Source organism: Taeniopygia guttata, chromosome 2 (assembly GCF_048771995.1).
Source record: "Taeniopygia guttata chromosome 2, bTaeGut7.mat, whole genome shotgun sequence".
Classification (NCBI taxonomy): Eukaryota; Metazoa; Chordata; class Aves; order Passeriformes; family Estrildidae; genus Taeniopygia; species Taeniopygia guttata.
Window position 1 is genome coordinate 63,092,342 of NC_133026.1, and position 23,851 is coordinate 63,116,192.

General features: G+C 40.9%; 2 protein-coding genes across 2 annotated transcripts in view; one reads left to right on the forward strand and one right to left on the reverse strand.

Moving 5' to 3' along the window:
- The first annotated feature begins 1,108 nt into the window (after positions 1-1,108).
- On the forward strand, positions 1,109-7,042 carry PPP1R3G (protein phosphatase 1 regulatory subunit 3G). The gene has a single exon (XM_030265453.4). The coding sequence runs from the start codon at positions 1,273-1,275 to the stop codon at positions 2,113-2,115; it is 843 nt and encodes a 280-aa protein (XP_030121313.4). The 5' UTR covers positions 1,109-1,272; the 3' UTR covers positions 2,116-7,042.
- A 3,429-nt stretch (positions 7,043-10,471) lies between these two features.
- The window catches only part of LYRM4 (LYR motif containing 4), an 84,811-nt gene continuing 71,431 nt past the window's right edge, over positions 10,472-23,851 (reverse strand). The window contains 1 exon segment of the mRNA NM_001198887.1: positions 10,472-10,829. Within this exon segment, the coding sequence (NP_001185816.1) occupies positions 10,767-10,829 (63 nt within the window). The 3' untranslated portion in view covers positions 10,472-10,766.

A 23,851-nucleotide genomic window follows, 5' to 3' on the forward strand; every position in this document is an offset into this window, starting at 1 on the left:
AAAAAGCACTGGGTTGTCTGCATATGCTTTTTGTTGTCTCTTCCATGAGAAAAAGAATTGAGGGAAGTTTAAAAATCTAGTATTTTTGCAATCATCCATGCAAATCACCCCAGCCAATAGCTGTGGCATGCACAAAGTATAGAACCAAGTTTGGAAACTTCTCAGATGTGGTCCTCATCCTACTTATAAAAATATGTTGTTATAAGGATGCTGCTTACTATGCTATAAAATAAATATGCCTATAAAATAAAACTGAGAGGGATACTACTTTATTTATTTAGGGGCAATACCTGTATTTTGTTTTCCCTCTTGATTTTCTTTTTAATTAGAGACTTTGGAGATAGCCTGGCATTCTAAAAGGGTGTTTGTGCACACATGTACGTCTTCTGAGCCTTTGGGCTTGATTTTATACAAGTCACAGTACAGTTAATACCGGTGTGAGTAAAAAAGAGAGATTTACTTACAAAACACATTGTACTTTAAAAAGTTAATACCTGTGGAGTTTGTTTTACCTTTGGGGTTTTGTCCTCGAGCTCTGGTCTCAAAGATTTTCTCTGCAGTTAGGATGGGTGGAAACTGGTTTACACAAAAAAAAGCCGGGGGTCTGACAAACTCCCAGCAGCAGGCGAGCGCGGCTCACGGGGAGCACCCCGCCTATCTTACGCCCAGGCCGGCGGAGCGGGCGGCGGCTCAGCCCCGGTCCCGAGGGGCCGCTCAACGCCCACCGCCTCCCGTTCCCCGAATGGATGGAACTCCTCGGTGATGCCAGTATGGGGGGGCTCCTGCTTAATCCTGACCCTCCGGGCTCTTTCTTCGGTGAACCTCCGGCGGGTGGAAGCCTAAATAGCGACGACGGTGATGATGACAATAATAACAAATAATCAATTAAAGGAATAACGAAGCAGCCCCCCAGCCTGGTTGTGCGGGGCGCGGCGGCGGGGAGACCCCGGGGGGCCCCGCGGGACGCCTCTCGCCGCTGCCCGCGTCTCCTCCAAGCCCGTAAAACCGGGAGCGTTGCTCGCTGCTCGCTGCTCCGCGCCCTGGTAACGGCGGCCCCCGGGGGCGGGAGGACGTGCGGGGCCGCCCGTCGCGGCTGTTTCCGCGTTGCCCGTCCGGGGAGGTCCCGCCCCAGCCCCGCGGGGAGGCTCCGGGGCCGGCGGGGGGGCGCGCCCCCAGCCCGGGGCCTGCGGCGGGGGCGCCGGATAAAGCGGTGCCGGCCCGTCCGCTGCCGGCACAGGGGCGGCCGGGACGGGCCCAGCGGGGCGCCCCGCCATGGCGAGCCCCGCACGCCCGCGGCAGGAGCTGGCGGCCGAGGAGCGGCGGCTCCGCGGCGCGGCCCCGACGGTGCCCCGCGACGCCAAGCGGGAGGCGGCGGGGGAGCGGCTGGTGCTGCTGGAGCTGCGCCGCTGCGGGCGGCCGCCGTCCCCCGGCCCGGGCGAGCGGCAGGAGGAGGGGGAGGAGGAGGAAGAGGAGGGGGAAGCGGCGGCGGGCGAAGACTGTTGCGGCAAGTGCAAGAAGCGGGTGCAGTTCGCCGACTCGCTGGGGCTGAGCCTCGCCAGCGTCAAGCACTTCAGCGATGCCGAGGAGCCGCAGGTGCCGACCGCCGCGCTGTCGCACCTGCAGAGCCCGCCCGGCGAGGAGCGGGACCCGCCGCAGCCCGGCGCCGACCCTCCGCCGCCCGCGCTGCTGCTGGTGCCCGACTTCCCCGAGGGCGGGGAGCCCAGCGCCGAGCGGCTGCGGCGGCAGCGGGTCTGCCTGGAGCGCCTGGGGCGGCCCGCGGCCCCCACCGACGTGCGGGGCACCGTGCAAGTGCTGGGCGGCCCCGGCCCCAGGGAGGTGACGGTGCGCTACACCTTCAACGAGTGGCTCTCCTTCGTGGACGTCCCGGCCGCGCCCCTGCCCCCCGAGCCGCCGGCCGAGCGCTACGGCTTCACCCTGTGCGTCCCGCCGAGCCTGCGGGAGGGCTCGGCCCTGCACTTCGCCATCCGCTACCGCAGCCCGCAGGGCGAGTTCTGGGACAACAACGGCGGCCGCAACTACACGCTGCGCTGCTGCGGCTGCCCCGGGGGCGGCCCCGCCGCCGCCCCGCCGGCCCCCGCCGCACCTCGCTACTGACGCCGGCCGGGCGAGGGGAGCCGAGGGGACCCGGCCGGGCAGGGGCCGGCGGCCGCACTCCGCGCCCAGAGCGAGTCCCGGCTCGAGAGGGAGACAGCCAGCGCGCCGAGGGCCCCGTCCCGGAGACTGCCCCAAGTCTGGTGGTTTTTAAGCAGGAGCTTCAGTTTCTGCCAGCGAAACACGGATGTGCGTAGGCTCGCATTGCTGTGGCTTGTGGAATGTTTCTCCTTTTTGGTTGTCTTTTTTTTTTTTCTTTTTTTTTTTTTTTCTTTTTTGAGAGAGAGCAGGGAGACTGAGTAGCATGGGCTTTGCTTTTCCCCTCTTGAAGTGAATTTTTGAGGTCTTGATTTGGGCTTGACTCCACTTACCCAATTAGTCAAGAGCACTCGTGTGAAAACTTGGTGGCGTGTTCACTAAAGATTTAACTTAGGATCCCAGATTTCCCGTTCTCAGATCCATTTGAAAGACACAGTACTGCGACAACAATGGTGTGCTTTGTCCTTTTTTTATTATTTTCTTTTAGTTCAATGGACTCCATAACAATATGATTCACTGTTGTGAACACCTGTCAAACCCGTGACAGGCTTGCGTGCCTGTCCCACCTTTGCCATGGCTGTGGCAGCTCTGAACAGCAGGCAGTCTGTTTTGGGGCTGGATCTGGGGCTGGACTGGGCTGCCCTGGTTTTTGTCACTCAACACACTTTGGTACCGCTCCCCAGGCTCACATGTAGATCCTGTCTGGCTAATAGCAGCCAACAGGGACTTGTGCAGAAATGTTTTTGCTTAAAATAGACTGGTGACTTCTTTTCAAACAACTGATGAGTCTAAAACTGGGACAAAGGAGGAGTTAAAATACTTGCTGATGCTGTGTTTATCAGGAGAACTTTCGTAACACCTTTGAGTTGTGCACTGTGAAGTGAAAGACGGTGTCTGTCTCGTACACGGTTCTGTATTTTCAGATTTGGGTCTGGTTTGGATGACCCTTCTCACTGAGGAGTGACGCTGCCATACAGAGAGGGTGTCCTCAGTAACACATGGAAACAAGTGCCTTAGTTCAGTTCTCCTTATGTTACATTTTCCACCACATTTCTCAAGTATTTATAATTTATTCAGCTTTTTTGCTACATATTTTTCTGTATTTGTATGTTGCTGGGAAAGAACTTTGTTGTGCACACAGCTGGACTTTATGGCGCTGGACACTTGAATTGATTTTATAGTCTTCACTCTTACACTGCAAGCCTAGAGGTTGACTACTACTGGTGTCCCAACTCTTGAAATTAAGCAAAAACTACCAATGCAAATGGGTTTGTAAGAATAAAAAAAAGTTTTAAAAAAAGCTATAAAGCTCACCATTACACTTACTTTCTTCCCCCTTTTTTTTTTTTTTTTTTTTTTTTTCTATTTAGCGAAATGTAACAGCAGGCTTCACAGTTTTGCAATCTGTGGTGTATGTGTCCTGAGCAGGGATGATCCCATCTGTAAGCAGTGTTTAGGGCTGTAGCTGAAAATGACAGTTGTCCTGCCAGAACCATAAGGCAAATCACCCTCCGAGTCTGTGACAGGCATCTTGAGCAGAGCTGTGGTGTGAGGAAGCTTTACTAGCATGGGTGGAAAGTAGGTAGGTTACGGTCAAATTTTGTTGGGATTCTTCTGCAAATTTGACTTTTCTTGTTTTCTTTTGATACAGTATCTCAAAATATGGGTTATTTTTGGTTAATGAAGAACAATTGCCAGAATGCAGAAAATGCCCTGACGTGGATGTATGGTCTTGCATAAGACCATGGAATGGCATTTTCCTTTTTAGAAACAGAGCATAATGTGAGATTTCTTAGGTCTTCATTTCCCCTGAAGATGTAAAACATTTTAAAGGCTATCCTGACAACATTAGAATAAATAGCTTCTTGATAAGATTTCCCATACTTGAGAACATTTTCAAGCCTACAGCTAGCCTGCCTTTTGAGATGGCTGGAACAGACCCAGAGCTAAAAGCAGGGAGTCTGTTGGGGGAAAGACGCGAAGCAGAGGGAGCGTCAGGCTAAAGGTGCTGCAGTTCTGCTCACATGTGCACTACTGCTGAAACACAGCCTGTCCTCCCTCTCCCCAAAAAAGCCTGTGCATACACCACAGTGTGAGAATACAGCCAGAGACAAGACGGTGTTTAATTCTTTCAGAAACCATTCTGCTGTTAAACTGTATCAATTGCTCTGACAATGCACAGAGGGAGAGTTCTGTGCAGGCAAACAGAAGTTTGTACTGTTGTCCTTCAAGTTACATGTGAACTCTCACCAAAAAGGTTTTTAGGGAGAATAGTGAACTCTGCTGATTCCCTACACAAGTTTGTTTTAAGTCTATCATGCATTACAGGATTTTACATGGGGATCGGCTAATTCATACCAGGTTTTCTTCAGATTGCTGCATCAATGAAATAGTGCGCTCTTAGTGCAGTGTCAAGATTGATCCTTCATTTAAGTACAATGTAATATTTAGGATTTCTGAAGCCCATTCCTTATTCTGTGCTTAGTTTATTAGTTGCTTCAGAGAAGAAGGAAACATCGCCAGAAAAAGGAGGGGAGCAATGTCTCCTTAACAGAATTTAAAGGAGCAGCCATATTCTGATGGCTGTGTCTGGGCAGAGGTGGTACCATGAAGAATCCTGGCTAGCTGTGCCTAGTGATAGGCGCCTGGAAATGTTCTCTGGTCCACTGTAAACACTGACATTCAGAATATGTGACATTTCTACTTGCTTTTCAGATGTGTGAACTGAAATTCGAAATGCAAGAAAGTACTTTACTGAGGCTAGACAGTAAAATCTTTTGAGTGCTTCAGAAATTCGGTGCCAATTGAAAATCCTGCCAATTCTGTTAATTAAATCACAAAATTTTTGTGCTTTGATACTTGGCGAAGTGCTTTTATTTGTTATTAAGAATTTCTTTCTGTGAAAGGAAGGGGAAAACCTCTTGATGGGAGTCAGACATACTCACTTTTTGATAGACAGTACATTTCTGTGCTCTTGGGATTTTACATAAGCATAGATTTCCAAAGCAGGGTTCAAAGACAGCCTACTCACAGTTATCTGTATTTTCATATCTGAGGTTCCTGAGGGCTATGGAAATGCAAGGCTTTATCAAAGATTACACTGGGCAGCAGTTGTAAAAATCCAATTGGACCATGTGTGTACCAAAGGCTAGCAAGCCCACATCAACAAACCCTAGGGCTCCTGGCCATAGGTTGAGACACATGGCATAATTGCAACTTTATTCTCAAAGGAATATAATCAAAATGAAGTTTTAAAAATTTGATTAAAATCTAAAGGCCAGTAGAGTAAAATGTTAAGCGAAGCATTCTTTCCATTTGGTTGCATTACTGTTAATGTATTTCATAAAGATTCAAAGCATAACTTTTGGAATATGTTCTCATAAACATGCTCCCTCCCCTAACCTAAATAAGAAATTTAAGATTTATTGCACTTTTGGGAGAACTCCAGCTCCAAAGATTTTTATTGTATACAGATTTCTGTTCCCCCATCATGGATTAAGGACTTACAGTAGGAATAGCTGCCAAATGGTTTTATAGGTGTATATAAATGAAGAAAGTTTAGTAGGTGAAATTCTGCAGGGGTAACTGTGAAGGACATAAAATATAAATATTCCTTAAGAAATTTTTTTGCCATGTACATTTACTTTTAAATTCAGATTTAAATGATTCAGGAAAGGGCTGTGAAGCTAAATTTACTTTGGTGCCATGAAGATCTGTAAGCTTGCATGAAAACTACTTCTGTTTTATTTAAAATTGGAGCTTTCAGTCAGTACTTGGAAAGTCTGGCTTCTGCTCCCATTGGCTTCCTTGGGATTTGGATCCAGCCCAAAGTACTGCAGGAAGGTAAGGGGAATGATCTAGGTTTAATTGTCCATTCTGTTCAGAGTCTTGTGTTATGGGGTTAGGGTAACATTGGCACTGTGATGAATGTTCATCTGTCAAGAGTTCAAAATCTGCTGTCTGTGCATGGCAGTAATTAAATCACCTTAATTGTTTTTTCATGATTCTTTCTGAGAGAGGGAAAATTACTTGCCTTGGATTAGCATATTGCCAAAGACTGTTATAAATATTTATGGGGTGCACTCTTTCAATAGAAAGCCTGTACATTCTTCACAGGTCTCCACAGTTCTTTTTCCCGAAGACAGAAGAGTAGTTACTTGAATGCACTAATTACCATCATCTCCCCCTCTTGCAAAGCTTCAGTAGATACTGGTTTAACAGCAAAATAGGTAAGTAGTTTAGAAAGAAGCATCTCTTGCAAAATATATTTAATTACCTCTGTAAGCTGTGGAATCTTTTTGAAGGTGCATATGTTTATGAAACAGGTTTGAGAGTCCCATATTTTTTCCTTTTACAGTTGTAGAAAATAGACGGGTTTGGAAGAATTACTGGCTTCTCTGTTATTTTTTTTTTCCCTGCTTTCACATTAAGGCCTCATGCACTATTCTTATATTCTGAAATAGTGAAAAAAGTAGGAATGTAAACACTCAGTTAAAGAGCTGCACAGCTTAGTTCTTTTTTTATAAAGGTCGTCAAGCAAAATATTCCCAAGAGTATGAAATAACTATGCCTGTGTTAAGAATGGTGGAATAAAGCAAACACTATAGCCCTGACTTGAATAATGCCAGCATTTCACTGTAGATCACGATGGAAAACTCAGGAAAACAGTCAGAGCACAGCTCTTTCATGGCTCTGTTTATGCGTACGTATGTCTGTGCTGGGGATCAGGAGAGATGCATTTATGTTGTATTACAGGAAATAAAGTTGAGGGGGTGGTGCTTCTCCATAAAATTATTCTGTCAGCTGGTGTTAGAGAGCAAAAGTTTTGCTTTTAATGCCTGGAAACTTGGAAGTTTTTTTAAAAAATAAAAACACCTTTTGAGAAAAGTGAGTACTGAGTTAAAATCCTTCTTAGCCTATTTCAACACGGTATATAAAGCACATACTTCTCACTTGGGTTACTCTCCTTCTGAAAATCTGTACTGCTGATGTATCTGGGCATTCTGAAGCCATGCTTTCAATTACAGAAAAAGTTCTTGAGAAATTGTAACACACAACGTAAATGCATGTCCTCTGACCAGTTACTAAGATTAATCAATGGTTATTTTTTTCCTTTCAGAGTGCTGTTTCCAAGCTTATCCTGTAAAATTAATGACAAACTTCAGTACAGGCAAACACTCAAATTTCGGTTCATACTGCTGAGGTCAATAGTTTGCTAAAGTGTCGAGATCAGGGAAAAAAACATTTTTAATATAATACAAAATCAAAATTGTTTTGCTAAGACATTGCAGCTTTAGTAAAGATATTTACTGAGCTCTGTTCTAAGGAAAAAATATATACTTTTAATAATAGTGGACATTGTACATAAATCATGGGATCATTCCTTTGTGTTTTAACTATTCCTGTTGTTTACACTGCTTTGACAAAATCCAACAAAGCTTCTGACAGCGTGCCAAGAGAGATTTAATGAGTATTGCAACGTAAACGGAACTGGTGAAGCACAGAAGGTGCAGCTGTAAGAGCACAGCAGCTCCGAGGCTGGAGCACAGTGCCAGCTCTCCAGTCCGCTCTCTCCATTGGCAGCCATGAGCACAGCCCTAGCCAAGAGCAAGAATGGGGCCAATGGACACCAGCACAACACTAAAGTCACCCCAGACTACAACTGGGTTCGACTTCCTAAGCCAGTGTGGTTAGCAAGTATTTTTCTTCCAGAGCTTGTAGGATTTCAATGATAAAGCGTTTGTCAAGCTATGTTTTTGTACAGAACTGGGTATTTTTTGGCAAAATACCTTAAAATTGACATCAGGCAAGGAAAAAATATATTTGTAGGTATCTTTCAATCATGTACAACTGATACGCACATAATTAACACTAGCTGACCATGCACTTTACATGTGCATGTTAGAAGCAAAGGAAACATACAGGCCTGTCCAAAACAGGGAACAAGCATCTAAAATGCTGTTGGGTGTGAGGAGTAAGTAATAATATCTTTGCTAGCTTTGCATTCCTGTTAACAAGCTAGATAGTGTTACAAAGACTTTTGGACTGTAGCAGCAGAGTTCTTACCTTGCTTCTAATAAGTAATGTATAAATACTGCATAAGTACAGTATAAATACTGTATGATAAGCTGATCAGTAATTTCAAGTAAGAACGAATTTGTCCTTTACTGAGAAGGTCAGCTGTCTTACCCTCTGCAGTATGGACTGGGGACAGAGGGAAATTACAGAGTACCACTACTTTCCCCCCCACCCCAGCCTGGATGGTTCTCTCTGTAGACTCTGTAGCTGAAGGTTGCTACTGCTCCTCTGAAGGTAGAAGTCAGTAAGGGAGACAGAATCTGAGTGGTAACCTTGAGAAAGAAGGTTGGAGCAGATGCTATGAACTGGGACTGCAGTAGTTTTCTATCTACCACAAAAACTTAACAACAGAGTTTTTAGGCATTAAGGGAGAAGTAATCTCCTTCATAGTTTGGAAGGAATTAGTAAGACATTTCCCATTCCCATAACTGCCTGTCTGTATGACAGCACATACCATCTAAAGCTGTATTCTTGTTGGAAACAATGCTGAAGAACTTCACTGGAAAGGTATGTTTGAAGAACTGTACATGCATTGAAAAACTCCCCTTATTTTTTTGTAAATATGGTGAAAACATAGATATAAATAGTAAAAATGTTACTGATGGAGTTGACCTTCTTTATAAATCAGGGCTATGCTATTTGTAAATATGTTTATTTTGCTTTCTAGCATACATTCTCAGATCTTGAAATGGTGTGCAGTGCTCGTTCCAGTAATTAAGTTGTTGTAGACAAGGATTTTACATGTGCTGTTTTAGCAACCAAGTTTCTAACAGTACAAAACTGGCAGCCTTTTCAAGCCTGTGTCATCCAAGAGTGTAAGATGCTGCATTTCTGTGAGCTCACTGGAAGCTTAAAGAGCAATCAACCCTTCTTCCCCTGCACTTTTGCCATTAACTTAAGTGCACTTAAGTATCCAGTTGTGAATATGGAGATTTCAAATACAGAATCTAATGTATATTACCTATTAGAATAGTTAAATTCCATTTAAATGGAATGTTCATTAAAAGCAATTTACATTGCAATACTTATACATCTAATAAGGTGAGAATAATTACTGTATTTGCTTTTTATCTGAAATTGAAAGGGGGCTACACTGGCAGTCTCAGGTACACACTATTTTATTCTGTACACTTTACTGTCCGTATGAAATCCATTACTATAGATCTCAATCTAACTGTACAAAATGGTAAAATACACTTTAAGGGGCAGTGAGGAATGGGAGTTTGTTCTAAATTAGACACTTTAATTAGACACTCTGCTTTAATAATGTTTTTGCAGAGCATGAACAACACTGAAGAACATAAACAAAAGACAAATTTTGTGAAGCAGGAAAAATAAGGGGTAGATTTCAAAGGCCACAGGACCATGGAACTAGTTTTGAGCTTCTGTTTTTCTACTTAAAAAACCCCACAACAGTTCACTGAAATAAAATGAAACTTTTTTCCTGTATGCCAGGTTTGCACTGCTTAAGTTTTCTGCAGATTTCTAATAGAAAACAAAATCAAGGACAGTAAGGAATTGAGCAGAACCAGATCAAAATTTTTGCTTGCTTTTTTATTAATCTATGGTCTTAAAAGTGTTGAGCATTCTGTGGATTTAAGAATAATCAATAAAATGCTATGCTGAGCACTTTTTCTAGACAAAGCTTGTTGCCAGTTCATGACTTATAGCACTTGAGTTACCGTTCCAGTTAGGTTCTTTTTCTTCTGCCAAAATTCATGATGTTTGTGAGAAAGGGAAATATTTCATAAAGTGATATTGAGCTTTCTGCTAATGGCTGCACCTCAACAAATTAAAGGACTGGGTGGGGAAAAAACATTTGAAAGCTCCCACGCCTCAGTAAGTCAAGTCTTACATTCTGCTATTCTGATCAATTAATTATGTTAAAAGTAGGACAAGACTGGTTATTAACTCTTGGAAACTAAAGAAAGAACTAGTGAATTTTTTATGTCACTTCCTGAAATGTCAAGGGATGCTCTTCAAGGAAACCACACAATGCAGCCTATGATACTTGTAAGTATCAAAGTCCAGGAGATGAAAATTCTGACCATCTCTGGTTTTAATACTTTAAATAAAATATGTACTTGCTCGTTTAGTTCAGATGCTGGATATTTTTAAATGCAACAGGATTAATACAAACTTAGTAACTGAGTGAAGGGTTTTAAATCTTGAGGGATTTTAAATCTAACATGTTTTTTGTGGTCAGTGAGAGACAAGGTCAGCAGCAGAATAATGTAGCTGGTTGCAGGTAGTATAATGGAGTTTTATTGTCGAAATAGGGCAGGAACTATTCCATAACATAGGACACACAAGCAAACAGATTCCAAGACTACCTTACATACTATTATAAATCACAGCCATTTATCTTAGAACATATGACCCTTTAGAAAATAGAACTTTGGTTGCCAAAAACAGTCTCTCAGGCATTTGTTATGCTGATCAGACAAGCTCAGACATGCATGTGCAGTTTCTGTATGTGGCACTGTAGGATGCTGAAGATGGTCCAGTGTTGTTTCAGGATCAGAGGTTTTTCTTGGCTATGTGTTTCCTGGACGCTCAATGATCAATTTTTCTGTGGCGTACATGTGGTCAATGGTACCCTGAAATCAAACCAAAATATCAGTGAACAGGTTATAATTTAGGCTCCCCAAAAAAAACCCCAAGAACTGAATAGCCCAGATATTAAGCTTTTTCATAATTACATTTTTCTTTCTATAAATATTTCTTTTTGTAAATAATACACTTGTCCAGAACTTAAGAAAAATAACCAATACATAAAATACCTGCACATATAAAATCTTGAAATAATGAAATTGATGAATACCATTTAAAGTCTCAAAAAAAAAAACCCAAACCATTAGAAGTCACAGAAGAGAAAAAGGAAGCAGGTTCTGTGTTGAGAAAAATGAAAAACAAAAATATGGAATATAATCAGCAGGTATTTCTTATGCCCTTTACGTGGAGAGCCTAGATATAAATGCCATGGTATGGTATTATTTTCCAGCTCCTTTGGAATCCTAATTTAATTTGCCTTACAAATAGTGAAAACAGTTCAACAGTAGCATTTTACACACACTGGAGTTATCTCTTGTTCACGAGGTGGTGTTCAGACCTCCTATATTTGTTTTTCTAGTGAAATGAAATATGACAAAAATGCAACACTGATGCTCTGACTTCTCCTGTTCTTTATCACTTTCTAGTCTGCCCCATAACATTGGTAAATTGTGGTTGGATGAGCAGCTGGCAGCTGTCACACACAGCTCTTGGCTTAGCAGCTGAGTTGGGGAAGGAAGAAGTTTCATGCAAGTAGGGTAATGAAAGCAGAAGACAATGTTTTTTTTTTAAAGTATGAATTTTGGAATCTACTTTTCAATATCTGTCATGCCCTTTCTTGCCCGTACTTTCTCCTTCAGGCCTGGGTACACAGTAGTTCTGTGTCCTTTTCACAAAAAAAAAAAGAAAGGTTCATACATTTATGTGTCGAATTAGGACAAAAAAGGCTAGATGCTGAATTACACTAAGCATGGTATATTTAGTAGAATTTAATACTGTGCAAATTAGGCCTAACAGCAAGTCAAGCTCCCAAAGCAGCAAACAATCAGGGAAAGAATGTTTTTGGCATTTTCAGTTTACCATTTTTTGTAGGAAAAATCCTGGCCTCTCTTGAATAAAAATTTCTCATCTGTGCTCACACTCACATAAAATGTGAATAATATTGCCTTTTAGGAAATGAACTATTTAATCTTGATAAACAGCCTTGTCTGAAATTTGTAACACATTGATTTTAATCTTGAAATATTTATTACAAGGGAGCATTTATGAAGCTGTTCGTAAAGGAACAGAAGTTTTCCTTGCCAACAAATATTTCCTTCTTTTGGCACTCTGAGCTAAGTCAGTAACAGCATATGAACAACTCTGATCATTTTTGAAGTTACTTATGAAATATGTTACAGACAGAATATTTAATACAAAGGCCATACACAACTGTGGCATGTGTTACCAACAGAAATTTTAAGCTGTCAACAAGTGTTACTTGTCAAGAGAACTTGCTGCTTTGGGTTATGTGGCAGGCTATACACTTTAGTTGCTGTCTTACCACAAACCATGCTGAAGTATTTAATTTTTGTATACTGTGTTTTGGAGCCCAAAGAATCTTTAATCCTTTCCCACACAGTAGAGCAAATTTAATGGGAGGCTCAGAGGGATTACAAAAATGCTGAAACCTGAATTGCATTTTTTTTTCTCTCCCCCAGCTGGGGAGATACATGAGACTGAGTACGTGACTTCTCAGTCAATCATATTCAGCTGGAGCAGATGGCTTTGTAGGAGAAAGGTACGAGCTGCTGTTTGCTGTCCCTGTGCCAACAGGTGATGTTATCTACTGCTGCACCTCTTGACTCGAATGCAATAAAAACACAGATTTATGTGTGAGCTGCTTCCTTAGCAAACCACAGGCGTGCAGGCATTTCAGCAAGTGCAGAGCCACTAGTGCTGTGCTGTCAGCCTTTGCTGGGCTGCTGCAGCTTGCCTGCTTTGCTGCCTCCCTTCCAGAACCTCTGCCATGGCACTGTAAGCTGAACTTGGAAACCCAAGGATTCTTTTTAAGTCACTAGCATTGAATTTTTAAAGTTATGATCAAGCCTTTCCCATGTGCCTTACACAAAACAAACAAACCTTCCATTTATAGCTGCTGAAAAATTCCCATCCATAAACATCCCCTGCCTCAGCAGAAGGATTGCACCAGTATTTACACACTGACACTCATTAACCCTACGAACCACAACAGCCTTCTTACAGTGTCCTCACCACCCCGAGTCTAAAGACAGCACTTCAGCAGCATGCACTCACTGTGGATCATTCTCCCAAATTAGAGACTTAAGTGGCTAGCTATTGTGTTCTTTTTTCAACACGCATGTTTGTTGCTTGTACGCCACATTCTGGTAGTTGGCTGGAAGCCAGTGCATAGGTCAGAGCCAGGGGAGTTCCACTGACCACAGGAAACTTTTTGGGAAAAAGGCCCTATTATTTGCTCAGCAACTTGGTGACCCAAAAGTTTATTTACCTCTTTAGGTAACACATTGCAATTAAATTCTCCAGGAGAGAATGTGCAATAAAGAACCACACTGTCATCAGGAGAAGAAAATAAACAGAAATATAAATGTTGCTTTGCAGCTCCTTTTGAATTATTTGGTGTTTAAATTCTGCCTGAAAAAGTATGTTCTTTGGTTCTGACAGGTCCAGCCCTCAAAACCTGACAATTTGTCTTTGTTCAAAGACTTAGTACAAGTCTATATGGTCAGATGTTTTTTGTTATCAAGAAGACTTGTTCTTGAAACCTTACTATTGCCTTCTGTCTGAATCCAGGAGAAGGCTTAGGGCTTCAGAACAGGATTTACCAGCAGATGTGAGACAACAAATGGTGAAAAAGAAATCACTGAAGAGTAAGCACTAGTTCATCTTGTAACCCAACCATTCTCTGATTAGGTCTTTGTGTGTACTAGCAAGTACTAGTTCTTTGGCAGGAAGCAACCACAGGAATTAGCCACTTCATGGAATCTTTCACTGCCCTTGGTGGGAAAAATCATGTAGAAAAGGTTTTCCCTACATAACAGAGCATCAAAGATACGTATGGGGAGGTGCAGTAAGAATTAAATTATAGAATTAAGAAGAATTATAGAAGCAAAATCTGAATGTCCTGCAGACACTGAAAGAACATGATATTGCCCTAAAAATTCAACAAATCCAGCCAAATTGACTGAACTCTGAACTCTGTCCTCTCCACAGGTGTCTGGCTGCCAGTGTCTGACTCTCAGGGACACCTGTGGCTGGTGAGCAGGCTGTGTGTGGCTTCCATGCCAAACCATGTGACAGATGCAATTGCAGCAAGAGGTGCTGGCCTGGGAGGCAGCCTGAATCCTAGGGGCTAACCCGAATCCTAGGGGCTAACCCGAATCCTGGGGGCTGCCTTCCCATCTTGACACAGCTGGTGGAGTAGGTCCTGCAGACCTACTGCTACTACTTGCAAAATACTACTAGATTATAATCTCCAGTTTCTGAAGGTATGTGGTATGTCTTGTGTATTTTATCCACACTAAGATTCTACTTTGCAGCTCAGAGCTGAGGTAGAAGTGACTGCTCATATTGCTGTAGGGATGAACATAAGGTGATTGGGTTTTAAACTTTTTTTTTTTGAATTTGCTTCACTCAGAGTGAATAGTTCTGCTCTGAAAAGTATGATGGCATCTTTCCTTGACAGCTCTGTATAAATGTCTGTCTACTCAATTAATCACCATATTTTTCCTTCCTTAGGCTCTGCAGCACAAAGATGGCCAGACATCTCTTTTTCCCATGTACTTTACAGAATTATAATTGTGGCATATAACCCATGAGCTCTAACAAATCCTGCTGAGCCTGGATGAAGATACTTTTTCTCATTGTCACTGAATTACTCATCCTTATTATCATCCTGCCAAACTTGCCAATGTCCAAACAACTAGCTACCTGCTTGTGTGAGGTCTCACTTATATATTTCAGGGTGAGTGCCCTAAAATTACTCAGGTAAGTAGCTAGGCAACAGCCTTTCTGCCCTCAAAAGCAAACTCACTAGTTTTTGTTTGTTTGTTTGTTTGTTTTTTTCATGCCATTGTTTATTTTTTGATGGCAGAAAAAAACAAGAGTGGCCTAACAGGAGAGGGTGCAACACTTTCACCTTATGTAGAATCAACTTATTGGAAAATGCAAGGCCTAAACACATAAAAGTCTCACTACAGCACAGTAATATAGAAACACTGCAAGACAGCAATTTCTCTAGGTGTCAGTTTTTAAAAAAATTGATCTCCCAAGAAGGTCATCACTGGAGAAGTAACAATGGTTTCCTGTTTTTCTTGAAGAAATGCTGCTTATAACTAAAGCTGATGTACAACAGATAGCTTTACATATTAAACACATTTACATATCTAATATACATACAGGTTGTTATACACACATGCATAAATACATGAAAAATTAAAATACCAATCTCTAGATAATAAACATATCCATCTTCTCTCTTTTGTTACAAATTTGCAGGCAAGAAATTGTTACCTTATTACAGCTAGGGATCACATATAAACATATACTTTTTATGGTTCTTTAGTATGGAGAAAAAGTAAAAGGTCGTGTTAATATATTTATTAAAAGGTCCTATTAATATATTTATATACACACACACAAATATATAAAATCAGGGTTTTTTTTTTCCTGTTGCACCTGGAAAGTTGACAGATGTATCTCATGGGCACACTGCTGAATCTTAACTAGGAAGAAAAATCCCTGATGCTGCCACAGTCCTATTGCATTTACAGCTGCTAATCTGGGCCTCTAACACTAAATGAAGAAGTTCCACATACACATTTTCTGTCATGGTGACTACAAAATGCATCTTAAGTGAATGCTGACAAGAATAGAAATGTTCAAGAATAAAGGTTATTTTAAGAGCTGTCAAGAGTCTTATAAGTTGCTTACCTAGAGTCCTATTAGATTATGCCAACCAATTTGCCAATTTAAGTAAAGTGGTAATTGTTCTTAAGAAGCGTTACCTTTTCTCCTCCACAACCAAAATTTGATATGCTATACACAGCACAATTGATAAAATTTTTTTCATATTTACTAAGGTCAGTTTAATGTTTTTTGTTTGTTTTTAAATGAATATGGACAGCCATTTTTGAAATTATCTTTTACTGCAATAATAAACACACCAGTGTGGTACACAGTAATTAATACAACTCAAATGGAACCAAAACCTCATCAATAACTTAAGTTGCTTGCCAAATCTTTGTGCTGGTATTAAATGCTACAGCAGCAGCCTTATTTATTTTCACTCAGGAAAGAATGTTGAAAAACTGCATTTGGCTTCTTAAACACATAGGTTATTCCAGCTCTCCAGAGCTGGAATCAATATGGAAAAAAATTATTTTGGAGACATTTCCCTTATTTTAATTGATTCCATTTGTCTACAGAGAATGGGAAAGGAAGTGAAGGAAAGCACAGAGCTGAGAAGTTAGAACTATCGTGTATTTTACTTCTGCAAGCCTGTGCTGTGCAAATGCTATTTTCTTTGTTTCTTTATCCCATAACATATCCTACAACTGCTGCTACATGAAGCTTTTAAAAAGGCAGGAAATATTAATTTATTGCTACCATTTGTCTGGTTTTCACAAATGTGTGAAGTAAAGTAAGACAGCTAATAGGCAAGAACCTATTTGAAAGTTCTTTCTCTTAATAATGATAAATTATGTAATTTTGTTACAACCATATGCACTTTATCTTGAACACCTTCATTTGGCCTATCAGAAGCAGGATGATGTATTTATTTAACACCCTCATTAATTTATTCCGTGGGTCTCCCTGAAGAGATACTCTTCAGCGGAAGGAGCAGAGAATCTTATCTATTCCAGCAATGATGTACACATAAAATACTGTAAGCATATATATTCATGTGTATTTTGTATATGGTGATCTAAAATAGCAAGGGATTATTCTTTTTAAATACTTACTATTTCTCAGTTAAGAGAACCCCTTTTTCTTAAAATTACACAAAAATGCTGCTGTCCTTAGAAACAACATGGGCATAACAGACACGGCCTTTACTCCAAATGGCTACACTTGATGTAGTTTGAAGTAACAAGGGCCTTCATAAGAGAAAGCAAAACAGGAATCTTTCAAGCCCCTTCCACCCTGTATTTTTCTATGATTATATGAAAGCCAAGTGGACCAGGTTATGTGGGCCTTCAGTGAAGCCACAGTTTTAATTCTCTCGTTTCCTGCAAGCCATTCAGCCTGCAGATAAAAAGAAGTGTGACAAGAAAAATGCCATCTCAAAAGCATGCAGGGCTCAACAGCAGATGGCTGCAAAGGGGAAGCATCAACCCTCTGCTATTGCAAAGGTTACCTTACAAAGATGCCACAGAGTGGGCCACAGGAAAGCAAGCAGTGACTGATTCTGGGCTTAAACAGCCAGGTGAAGGTTTGATACAACACACATCCAAGGAAGGAGCAGGTGTGCAGACGTAATGCTCTGAGTGTGATCTTTTCATGCTTTCAGGATCCTGGCAATCTCCAGGCTCCCACCTCTCCTCCCTCCCTATTTTTTACCTGCTGGTGTTATTTCAGCATCTTGCTTTTTCTCTCGTATTTGCATAGAAAGCCTCAACCTTCAGAGAGCAGCTCAAACTCCTCAAAAAGCCAAACACAGAAAAAGCAAGTCTTCTAAGAGTCAATCCCATGTGGCTAAAGGGTAAAAACCTAATATAGCCTGATCTTTTCTCAATATAGCATGAAGAGAAAAATCACTCAGTTAAGATGCTGAGGGTAGCAAGGAAAGGAATATAAAACATTAGTGCTTGAAAATATAGAGACAAAGATGTGGATAACATTGTGCTGAGTGTAGTATAACAGGTAGTCTAGTAATGCTGAGACATTTGGTATGTAAATACCCAGACCATTCACAGAGGACCCTATGTTTTGCAGCAACTACATAAGCAGAATTCATCAATGCCAATGTGAGTGACTGCCTTACTTTTGTCAGTAGTATAATACAACAGCCACTGTCACAAAACACACATTCTGCACCAGGTCCATGAAAGTACTGTAATGTTTGTGTATTGCAGATACACTAACTACACAATACATACAAAACCTAAAATGTCATTATTAAAGAAAAATATTTTAATCTTCAGTGTTTTCTTGGATCACTACTTCTAAGGGACTTTTGGAATGGAACAGTGAAGAAAATGTAATCATTATGAACGGGTATAAGCAGATATAAAATATGCTTACTGAGTAGCGTGATCAAGTAATTGTGCAGCCCTAATAAATTTTCATACTGTGAACTACTGCAGTATTAAAATGAGCTGCCACAACATTATGACAACAATCATAATTTAAAGACCACCTTTTACAGCATTTGTATTTAAAGTGAGATGCCAGAAATGCAATGTACTGAAAGAATAATCTTTAGTCTTATTTCTCATGTAAACTGGGGAACTTGGCTGCTAGGAATAGCTGCTAAACAGTTACGCAAAGAGGTATATGGCATGTTTGTAAATTAATATCTTTCAGAAAATGACTCCACCTGTACCTCCCTGCCTTTTTTTTAAAATAATGCTCATCACCTTCTACATTGATTGTCTCTTCCAGTCCCGGAAAATACCTGATTTTGTCCCAAACCACTCAAACTCAGAGAAAGTTCCAGAGCAGCAAATGGTATATGGACTTTTTCTATCTTTAACTGAGATTTGCTTGTCTAAATGATTGTTTAAAGCCTTGAAAATCTTCATTTTCACCACATTTTTAAGTGAAGAGTACATAAAGTAAGTGCAAGGGAAAAAGTATATAAAGTATGTTCCTTGGGAAATGCTGAACTTTAGGAGTTAAGACAATTTAAGACAGTAGGTACCAAGACAGCAAGAACTGAAAAGCGGGACTGGCAGGATGTAGTTCTGGGAAGATGCATACAAGAAACATGCCACAGAGTATGTTGAAGCTGATACTGATCAAAAGCAGAAGTGAGCAAGCCCAGAGTGGTGGGAACAGCTAAAGCCACTGATTCTTCAGTGAAGAAAACACTGTGGCACACGCCAATGCTGATGGCTCCAGAAAATGCATTTGGTTTGGCAGTGTGGAAAATGTTGGTCAGCCCTGATGTTGAAGCCAGCAGCTGTTCTGATCCTAGCTGGGCCTTTGCTCACATCCATTCAGAGTTCATCCCTGTAGTACCTTACACAGCACAGTTGTCACCTGTGCACATTTGCTACACTTTCACTTTGATTTTTCTGAACAAGAAATCTTCTCAGTATCTGCAGTACCAAAGTGTGAAGCTGCACAAACACCTGCAGTAATAATTCCACGAGACAAATTGATAACAAGTACACAACATGTATTATGCTTGAGGACTCTCCTGTGGGAGCTACCTCTCTCTGCAGCATCCTGCCCAATATTTTATAGAAAGTATACATAGGTAGCAGAAGTACAGAGAAGTATAATTACTCTCACAGCTCAGATATTCGATTACTTGCTTAAACAAAAGAATTCTCTGTAGCTAGCAGGAAAACTGCATCAATTAAGACAGGTTGGCACAATCACCCACTACAGAAACATGCATTGAATATTCTTCCTTTCAAGTGTAACACTGTGTACATTTGGTAAGGGAATATCATATTAACTAAATAAACTTGGATTTGTTTTCTTTATTTATTCTGATCTTATCCAAACCACCAAACATAAAACTCAGAACTGTCATATTGTTTAACTTGGAAATTTAAATTTTCTGTTTTGTTAATGTCCTTTGAGCCAGAAGAATATTTAAAAAAAATGCCTTTTAATCTGCTACTGAAGCTGTGTTTGGGAACATGAAAGACATAGTGACCTGCTGAATTTTGGATTTGAATGGATGATAGCCATAGTTTGGTGGTGATGTATCTTCTTCAAGACTCCAAACTATCCATACCAAATTTCTGGTGCTGGTTACAGGATGGCACCAGGTACATTGTGTTTTGTAAAACTGACAGGTGCTTTACTAGCATGTTAAAGTAACAAGGCCTTTTGTGTTCCAGGAAAAAAAAAAGTAGATTTGTAACATAGTCAATTTTCCAAGACATACAAGACAGAGAAAATTAATTTCTCCTGTCCTCCAAGAAGGCTATAACCAAGGATTAAATTTAATTTTATATGAGGAACAATTTACTTTAAGGTTCCAATATGTCTCTCCCTCTGCACTGATGTTACCTTTCATACACCTCAGATGTGGTTACAGGCTGGGCTTTTCTCTGTGCCCATTCAAATTAAAAAATTAAATTTGAAAGAGAAGAAATAACAGATTGAATTTATCTCTAGAAAATATAGCTGTATTTACAAAGATAAATTTTGTATTGGATGTTTTTGATTCAATCTGCATCTTTGCCCCAAAAGGAGCACCCCATAGAGGCAAATACTTATCAAGTCCCTACTGTAGTGTTTAGGAGATCTCTAAGTATATTAGGACAGAAATAAATTTTTATTTTTCTGCATTAAAAAAACTTCCCTTTTTTTGGCAAAATTTTTACAGATTACTAAACATCTGTTCCTGACAAAATCATAAAGAGAATTTCCTTGTTTATCTTACTTTCTGTGATGAAGGATATCTAAAGATTTATTTTTTCTTGCTAAGCCATCATTCTTGGTTTACTATCTCCAAACCTCCAAGCTTCAAAGAGCATTTTTCTTTTCCTCCTCTCTTTTGGAAGAGTTCCAGTGAAAGCCACAAAAAACCTCAGCGCCTAGACTGTCTACACTTTTTAAGAACCTGAGCAGGAGGCCAATGAGAAGAAAGGACATTAATGTTTTAGGACTGAAGATAGATTTGTTGAATTTCAGTCAGTGTTCGGGCCTGTGAGTTCTCACTTGCTATCCATTGTGCCAGGGTCACCTTGAAATAATTTCTCAGGTCCAGCTCAGTTTCCAAACCAACACCCCAGTCAAAAAACATGACTTTGATCTCCCTGATCAAGCAACATCTGTGGAACCAGAACCGCAAAACACAGTGAAGCACTCTGTTCCTCTGGAAGTTACTCCAGGTGACGGCAGGTTGGCAGGTAGGCTTCTGACTTCCTACAGCCTCTCCCCTGGGGCAGGAATTGCTCCCCTTGCCTCTCAGCGCCAAGGCAAACATCCACTGCAGCAGCACGCCAAGCCAAAGCCAAGCCCTCGTGCTCCAGCCTGCCCAAGGTGAGGCGAGTGTCCTGCCATCACACTGCTCTTCAGGGGACAGCTCACACACCACCAGTTCCACACACAAACAGCTTAGCTTCCCAGTGCTACTCCATGCAGCCCTTTGTACAAACAGTAAGAAAAATTAACGAGGGAGAAAATAATTATTTGCAAACCCTGCAGCTTTTAAGCAGGTGATATCCATGTTTGTGTGGATATAGGGTATAGCTTACATTAACTTGTTTAATTGGACTAAACTAAAGCAGTTTTTTTTTGGCAAAGATAAATTACTGGATTTAGCACAGCTGGTAAGAGCTAATTCTGTACAAAGAGTTCTTTTCACTAGTGTGGGTGGCAAAACACTTTCAGCAACTGGCCTAATTAGTTCTTCCTTCTTTGCAATAGCACAGGACAGTTCAAAAAAGAAAAAAAAAAAGAAAAAAAAAAAAAAAAGGATTGTAATAGAAGATGTGGTATAAAATCATCTCGTTTGCTCTTCTGGTTTTGCCAGTCCTCCCTTATTTAATGTCACACTAAGCAGAGGCTTGCCCTTGTATTTTGCAGCACAGATAATAATTAGGAGTGGGAGGTTAGCACTTATTCCAAACACAGGCAGGGAGCAACGTCTGTTCCTCTGCACATATCAGAGAACAGCATTCCTCACCCAAAACACTGTGGCCAAACTCAAGCAGCAGAGTGATGGATGCACCACTGAGGGCTTTCCCCTCGGCAGAGCTCCCATTCTGGGTGGCTTGTTTAGCACAGACTGGGAAGCCCGAGCTGCCAACGAGCTGCACTCCCCAGCGCACCCTCTGACACGGATCATTTCTGTGACAAAAGACAACGCGGGTGCCAAGCAGGATCATTTCAGCTTCACTGCTCCCCATGTACAGCCCACCAGCTGCAGGGCAATAACCCACTGCCCCAAACAGGCAGTGATTGAGCACACTGACACCTTCCTTTCCATACGAGCTGGCCAAAAGCACTTGGGCTCTTCCACCAGCGCACACACTGACGTGCAGACGCTCTGCAGCTGTCAGCAAGATACAGCTCCTACCAGATAAAAACTGGGCTTGGCAAGATCCACTTGACCTTCTGAATGTCAGTGAGATAAAGGGTAAAAGGCCAGGAAGGGCACAGATGTTTGCATTTACCTTCATTACAGGCCATCTAGGAAACTGCTGGAAAATTTTTTCTAGCTCTGTTGTTTTGAATTATGATTCTGGAGCTGTGCTTGAGTGAGTTACAAATCTATTACACAAACAATTCAAATTGTTACAAGCCATTACCAACGTTTCTTTTTCTCCTAACTAGACTGAATAAGGGCAGGATTATGAAAAACTTCTGTTAGGAAAAAAACTGAATGTGAAGGGGAAAAACAAATTAAAAGTGAAGAGTATTTTATGAAGACAAACAGAATGACCAACTAACTAATACAGAAACTCTTCAGATAGCTTAAGGAAAAACTCAGCAATGAAACTAGAAAAAAATAGTGTTTACCTGTACCTACAGTTCCTGTCTTGTGTTTTTTAAAATTATTTTTATATTTGCCCATTTGTTTTTGTTGGCAGCAAATGGAAGACAGAGGGCTACTCGTATATTAGTCAGTCTGATGAAAAAAAAAAATTAGTAAAACTTCTTAAGAGTTGCCTGCTGCCCATTTACAGTTTGAACAGTCTGATACTGAGAACAATATTTTCTAATACACACTTCTCCATAATGGTTGTTAGAAAGTCTATGGAGTTTTTGGTCGATGGAAGGTTGTTGATGAATCTTGAAAAGACTATTTAAACATGTTGGGGGGAAGGCAGAGACAGGAGACAGTTATGGGGAATAGACTGAATCTAGGAATTTGTCAGTGAGGAATCCTGTCTGAAATAATTTCTAATAGAGCACTTTGCTTTTTCTGGGGCTTGACTCCATAAGTATTTCTTAATTTCCTTTCCATTTTTCTGTATATAAACACTGGAAAAAGAAGGGAAACTGACTGACTATAAACAGAAAACAGTGAAGCTACTACACACAAGCTATTATGTAAAGCAGAGATCTGTCCTTAATCATTCAGTATTAATTATGCCAGAGTTTTACAAAAGTAGAGCGAGACTAACGGGTAAGAGATTCAAAATAATTCTTGGATTTATATAATGCATTATGTCTTTAACAAACATATGCATCCAAAAATTATTTTGCTCATTCTATCTCAGTTTATTTATTTTGCTATTCAAAAATATTGTGTAAAAACCTTACATATAAGCCTGTGTAGAGAAAAAAACCCCTCTGGGAAAAACCACAAAAAAGTGAGCCAGTAGATGGCATTGTGGCACTTCAAAAGACATTCCAGAAAATTCCACTTAAAAAACATGCAAGCCCAAGTGCTGTGTTTAACCACTTACTGCTTAACCAATGCAGTCTTTTACTCCTGCTCAGTGCTCCACATGCACAACCGAATAAACAAAACTGCATGATGTAACTCCACTGTCACACTGGCCCTGAAACAAATCTTGTCTGTGCTGGTTCCCAAATCCAATTAGCTCCATATGCTAGATTTACAATTCCAGTCTTGAAAAGATGATCCTTATTTGATGATTAATGTCCCACGAGCCATGGCCATCATAGATAGAATAGATATGATGAGTGGAAAAATATTTACTAAAACGGAACCATATACAAGATCTTACAATCAATGCAGATAATACTATTTCCCGCCATACAGCAACTTCTGTGAATTAGATACCCCTTAAAAGTATATTTCTTATGTATTTTCTGAATATTCTATATACTTTATTTCAGTTAAGCTGCTGATATTCCCTCACAGCTAGAGATAACTGTAGCAACCCACCAGTTTCTTGTGCAACACAGCAGTTCTCTATTGCTCAAACCACACAAATTTGAAATAATT